General features: G+C 34.7%; 1 protein-coding gene across 1 annotated transcript; it reads right to left on the bottom strand.

Moving 5' to 3' along the window:
- Positions 1–1,531: 1,531 nt before the first annotated feature.
- On the bottom strand, positions 1,532–6,193 carry LOC116028101 (probable peroxidase 61). The gene is made up of 4 exons (XM_031269898.1): positions 5,895–6,193; positions 3,899–4,078; positions 3,074–3,233; positions 1,532–2,120 (listed from the first exon to the last, which is right to left on the bottom strand). Exons 1-4 carry the CDS (start codon positions 6,150–6,152, stop codon positions 1,693–1,695), a joined length of 1,026 nt encoding a protein of 341 aa, XP_031125758.1. The 5' UTR covers positions 6,153–6,193; the 3' UTR covers positions 1,532–1,692.
- Between the last annotated feature and the right edge of the window lie 633 nt (positions 6,194–6,826).

The following is a 6,826-nucleotide window of genomic DNA, read 5'->3' as shown; positions in this document are numbered from 1 at the left end:
ATATATATATATATATATATATATATATATATATATATATATATATATATATATATATATATATATATATATATATATATATATATATATATATATATATACATGGGGAATCGGGGACGGGGCGGGGACCGGGGATCGGGGTTGGGGTGGGGGCGGGGGATACTCTCCCCATCCCCGCCCCCGTTCGCCGAAATAATTCTCCGAACACACGCCCCCCGTCGGGGCGGGGATCAGTTTTCCCCGTCGGGGGCGGGTTGAATTGTCATCCTTATCTGAGACGATCTGTTTAGTGGAGTTAACAGATCCATCAACCATAGGAACAAATGGGAAAAAGAATAGAAAATAAAAATCATGACTAACTGATACCATATGAGAACTTTATTGTTGTATTGAATAATAACAGTTACAGTAGTATCCAGAGATTAGAGGGATATATATACAAGATAGAGGTACAAAGTGAGTAGGATAGTGAATCATAATATAACTCAAATACATAAATTCTTAATAGTAATTGATAGTGAATATACTCTGACTGCGCTCAACCGACCATACGGTCGGCTGTTCGGGTATTACCCGAACCAGACCTCCAGCTCTCAGCTTTATCCTGTTCGGTCGTGTATTCTGGCCCGATCTAGTCGGGTCGGACGTGACCTTGATTGACGGATAGTTGTCTCGTCGGGGCCGATACGTGCTCTCTCCTGCTTGGGCGGGAAGCTAGGTAGATGCATGTCCGCCACGTGCTCGCCATGCCGGAGCTCCAGAGGTCGCACTTTCCCCTCTTATAAATTACCGCATTAATGAGGAGAGAGAAGGACTTTTTGGCTGGATTCTAGAGGAAGCCTTAAAGAGTGCTCAGACAGTAGGAAGGCCCACTGCCGACCCGCCGAGCCTTTAAGCCATTTTGTACTTGGAATCGGGGCTTTGATCCGTTTAATAATAAGAGATCGTGTTTTCCCCTCTCATTTCGTACCCTCGTATTTTACGTTATCAATAATGTTAGCAAATAAGCATTTTAGGCAAAAACTTGTGTGAGACCGTCTCACCGTGAGACGGGTCGGGTCGAGTCGAGTTAAGATGCAAATGTAACACTTATATGCACAAATGTCATACTTATATGCTCAAATGTAATACTAATTATGAATAAAATTTTTGTTACTTATAAGGGTAAATGTAATACTTTTAATGAAAAATACAATACTTTCACATTTTTAATGAAAAATACAATACTTTTACATTTCGATTTAAAAGTATTACATTTTTCCTAAAAAGTATTATATTTGCCCTTATAAGTATGGGGCAATTGTCAACATTACTTATTATGAAAAATGTATTACTTTTTCCCTTATAAGTAACAAAAATTGTATTCTTAATTAGTGTTATATTTGAGCATATAAGTATGACATTTGCACATATAAGTATGACATTTGCATGTGCTTTGACCCGACCAGACCCGTCTCACAAATAAGGATCCGTGAGACGGTCTCACACAAGTGTGACCCAGCATTTTATTAGAACTTAGAAGTTAAAGATATACACAAATTCAAATTGGACATATTTATTTAACGAATTGAAGTTGTAAGTACAACATTGATTCACAAACAACCATTGATTCTCACATTAATCATGCTTCTTACACTTGCCTTTCTATGGGTAAACATATCCCATTTTATTTAGTGATCACATTTAATTGATTTAATTTGTACGACTGCATTCTCGCCTTATTTCCCCTTGATCAGTTCCTGTTATAACTTTGAGACTAGTCATTCTATTCATGGATAATGCAATTCCAAATTTGAAATCTTCAAAACCTGCAGCGTATTCATTGACTAGTTCGTTGGTGTCAGGTCCGTAGAGTAATTGTTGATCAATTGTGAGAACAGATTGATTTTGGAGAATTCTAGAATAATAGGTGTTGGTAAACTTGTAATCCTCGGGACGCCCCTCAGGTGTTAGATAAACAAGGGGATCGTGTTGGCCCTTTCGTGTTTTTGGTGGGCAAAGTTTTGTTAAGCTCTTGAGGAGGCTTGAACTCATGGTTGGATCAGATCTATTAGTGTTTTTGTAGTTGTAGAGGCGGTCAAGAATGTATCTGCAATGTGTTCTTCCCATTGTATGTGCCCCTGCATGGTATGAATATAATGATGCTCTGTGTGAGCATAAATATAATATAAACATAAATGTGCAGTCTAACTATCAACTTAGACTTTTAATTAGATGGAACACATGCTTCAATTTGGTATTAGAGTCACCCAAAGGTCATGGGTTATACTCTGAGTACTAACTTTTATATAAGTAAATAAAGCTAGCTCAAGTAGAAATTCCATAAATATATTTTTAAAAGAACTAATTTCACTTTCGATCCTTTAACTATATTAACATTTTTCAAGAAGTATATTAATTAACATTCCAATTTAAATTCTTAATTGTCAATTTGGTCACTTTTGCTCCCTCAACTTGTTTAAACCAACCAAATCCAATTCAAAGTTTATGAAATGCACTTGAATTATCAAGAAAGATGAAACTTAGTCAAAATGATGGAATTTGATTAGTTTGAAAAATCAAAGAATATATAATCAATAATGATCAAATTAATAATCAATAACTAATAGTGAAATATGACTATAAGTGAGAGACCAATAACAACAATTTGGTCAAATTAGCATTTTCTAATTGTATTATAATTCATTAACTCTTAGTTTTATTAGTATAAAACTTGTGTGAGACCGTCTCACCGTGAGACGGGTCGGGTCAAGATTTAAATGTAACACTTATACGCACAAATGTCATACTTTTATGCTCAAATGTAATATTAATCAGGAATAAAAATTTTGTTACTTATACGGGTAAATGTAATACTTTTTCTCTTATAAGTAACAAAAATTGTATTCCTAATTAGTATTATATTTGAGCATATAAGTATGACATTTGCACATATAAGTGTGACATTTGCATGGTGCTTCGATCCGACCCGACCCGTCTCACGAATAAGGATCCGTGAGACGGTCTCACACAAGTGTGATAAAATATAATTAAAGAAGCAAAATTAAATTAACAATTAACATAACCAACTTACCCATTAAAGTGACGAAATCCTGAACATCTAAACCTTTAGATTTGAAATAAGCCAGCCCTTCTTCCCAAGTGATGGAAGGCGAAGGGTAATCAATCCAGGATGCCTTTGATTCTTTTCCATCCTTTCTCCCCAAGAGTACAGGGTAAGATGGTCCACCTGCCTAATCACATCCATCAAATTAAAAAATGTTAGATCTAAAAGTAAGAGTTATACTATGCCTAGTCAGCTCCAAATTCTACTCTTTGATATGATAAATTCTACTCTTTGATATGACAAGTATGAATAGGACATTTTCATCTTGTAATCTATAAAAAATTCTCATACATGATTTGTGAAGATAGTAAAAATTAAGAGTAGAATTTGAAAGTACAAGTAATATTTTAAAAGTAAATATTACACATAATTTCACTTTTTATTATTCTTTTTTTTTTAATTTTATTTTATGTTGACATAACACATTTCAACACTTTAATTTTTTTTAAAAAATACTTTGATATATATATATATATAGAGAGAAAGAAAGAAGTGATCACAATTTTAATTCATTTATTTTCTTTTTCTCTAATAACATCCAGACACATGACATGACAAGAATTTTACTCAATTAAAATACAATTATCATTTATCCAATCACAATACAACATATTCCATCTCATGCCTCCTTTCAAAGTTTGAAATGATTTAATAAATTTCTTTTTAACAAATGTCATGTATGTCGGGGAAGTTCACTCTCACAAAATATAGATGACAACGTAGGAATTTTCAATTATATGTATATGTTTGGCTTATAATGTAAAATTAAGTTAATAAGAGTAATTAAGTTACCAAAGCAACAGCATCTCGAGTGGCTAGTACTAAAATGTCAGAGCAAGAGACTACTCCGGGACATCGAATTTCAAGCACTCTTTTTATTGTGTCTATTGCTGCGTAACCTCTAAGCCCAATATTTTGTATGGCATTCCTCTCTGAGTTTTTACTATTCAGCAAAATTGATCCATCACAACCCTGAAGATCGAAACACAAGAAAGTGAGGGTTTTTTTTTCGGTTAAAAAAAATAGCGATAAGGGTCAAATAGACCCTTCAACTATAAGTCAAACTGCAATAAGCATCATAAACTAACAAAAGCTCCAATTAGGCCCTTCATCTTTTCACTTGTATGCAATTAAGTACATAACTTTTTAAATATGTGCAATTAGTTTAATTTGCATGTAAATACAAATGTAATAGCAGGTAAAATTTTTTTTTTTTTTTAAAAAAAAAGAAGAAAATAAACTGGCGGCCTTCTTCTCTTTCCACTGGAAGGAATAGATCCAGCGAACCCAAATCCTGAAAGGCATATTTATTTTCCGTGGGTTCAGCTACTGCTAACCAGAAAACACCTCCATAGAACAAAATCTATGATGCATTACATATTGTCTTACTTTTAAAAAGAAAACAATTACAATCCAACATAAATTTACTATTTAATTTTCCAAAAATTAAGAAATGCGGTGTAACAATTCCCAAAAAGCATGCAACATAGAAAAATTCAATAGACAGGGCCAAATATCATGCGCATAACGGATGTATTCACTTTGGACATAATTCTCACATTGTCGAGCTAAATCCGTGCGGGCAATATTTTACTATTATGCTCTTTCGAACATAAAATAAATGTTTATTAAGCTCTAAGAAACCTAGGTCTGATACTTCAAAAAATTAAAGGAATCACGATTCTAATTAATTTAATAGAGTAAACAAACAAACAAATAAACAAATAATAATAATAATAATAATAATAATAATAATAAGTAAATTTTAATTAAGGGCCACGCTTGTATGAGACCATTCGCGGATCCTAACAAGTGGTATCACCAGGGCTGGATTTTAGGGCGTGAAAGATGTGCAACAGTACAGGGCCCCAAAATTTTGGGGGCCGCTAGTCCAGCCCTGGCTAAATAGTTAGTATATGTATTTGTGATTATATTGGCTCAAAATTAGGTTTTCATGACTGATCTAAATTCTACTACGTATTATTCAAAAAAAAGTTCTACTCCGTAATATTCACGCAAATCACTTTTCTTCAATTCGCAATTTATTTATACTTTGATAGGGCCTCACTTATTTACCAGCACAGGGTTATGGAAATCAAAAAACCAGGTATCACAGCCAAGTCACAGGTTCGAGTCCTAACAAGAGTAAACGGTGCAGTTAAGGCTGGCAAGTGTTGAGGGGGGAGAGGAATTGTTAGGCGGATCGGAAGCTAATGAAGGACTAAGTCCGACACCACTAGGTGGCTAGGATATTGTTGGACGGAGTTGTGAAGGGTCTAGGTTGTCTAACTTCATTCAAAATTCAAAAACGAAATTTTTTGAAAATCATTTCGTCTATTTTTTTGTATCGAATCTATTTTCGATTTTCGAGGGAACGGTGACCTTAATAAAATAAAAATCAATTTTTTCTTTTGACTTTCAGTTTAACTCATTAGATTCAATAATAGGTTCCTTCACAAAATATCTTGAATGATCGAGAAGAAGAAAAAGTTATCACACAATCGTCGAACTAGATTCTAAAACTAGGAATTTCTATTCTCTTTTCTATTTCTCTTTACATCTTAAAAAGCCCCATCCTTGTAGAAGTCTAGCACTCTCCACTCTGTCTATTGAAAATGTGGTTGCATAAAAAAATAGAGTTATACCTACTTTATCAATTATAGCTTAATTTTGGTGTAGTAATAAACTTCTGATCTTAACCTGAAGCGATTGGAACAATTGATCGAAATTCTACAATCTCACGGCTTTTTCAATGTGTGTATAAGAGAGCTAAAGAAAGATGACTTACATTAACCATACAATCGGCATAGAGCAACTTAAGCAGCTTGGCAGTAAGGCTCCTATCCCTTTGCCACATCATTTTCACTTGGTACTTCACAAATGCCTCCGCATTTGCACATGTATTCAGCTTCTTGTAGTACTGCCGCACCAGAGGCTTGCCGTTCACCGGCGGCAGCGTCACCGCCGCCGACACGGAGGCTTCTCGCAAGCTCAACCCCAAAACCACAAGGGAGATAACCACTACCAAAATTCCTTCTCTGTCCATCTTAAATAATTCTACGATGATTTTTTGTATCTTCTATAACCAGTAAAAGATTAGAGAAGAGCAATTTCTGAAAGATGAAATGTTAGGCCATTTTCTGGGGTTTATATAGGGAGCGCTTACTTAGGGCCACTCCGAAAGTGCCACGCAATTACTAGTTCTTAATTATTGATTGTTTAATTTGTTTTTTTTTTATCTTTAATTATTTGTCCCTTGTGTATGAAAAAACGTGTTATTACGTGCATGCATGGCGGCGTCATCAATGGATCAGGTACTCTATAGGGGAGTTCGCGTGGTTCGATAAAATGGGCATTCTAGATTTCTAGCTAAATTTTTATTTTGATAAATTCACTGGGTCTTTCTCCGTTAATTTAACGGTCTAGGTTCACCCGCGTCCTCATCGAATATAATTTTTACAAAAGTAATGCTACACTCTATCCATTTTTCCTCCTAGTTTTGGCAAATTTATATGATAATATTTAATTAGTTTCTTTTATATTTATAAGTAAAAACTTTTTTAATTATGAATGTGATAGATATATTGGGAGTAGGATCCCGGAGCGAAACTACCGAAAAATATGTCAAGGACAACCCTGTTTGATGCCACAGCGTTTCGGCATTGGCCTCGGCCTCGGTCTTATTGTGCGCCCAATGCGCCAAGGCCACAGCTTCCGCCT

This window comes from Ipomoea triloba, chromosome 8 (assembly GCF_003576645.1).
Source record: "Ipomoea triloba cultivar NCNSP0323 chromosome 8, ASM357664v1".
Lineage (NCBI taxonomy): Eukaryota > Viridiplantae > Streptophyta > Magnoliopsida > Solanales > Convolvulaceae > Ipomoea > Ipomoea triloba.
This window is presented reverse-complemented; position numbering and strand designations above follow the sequence as displayed.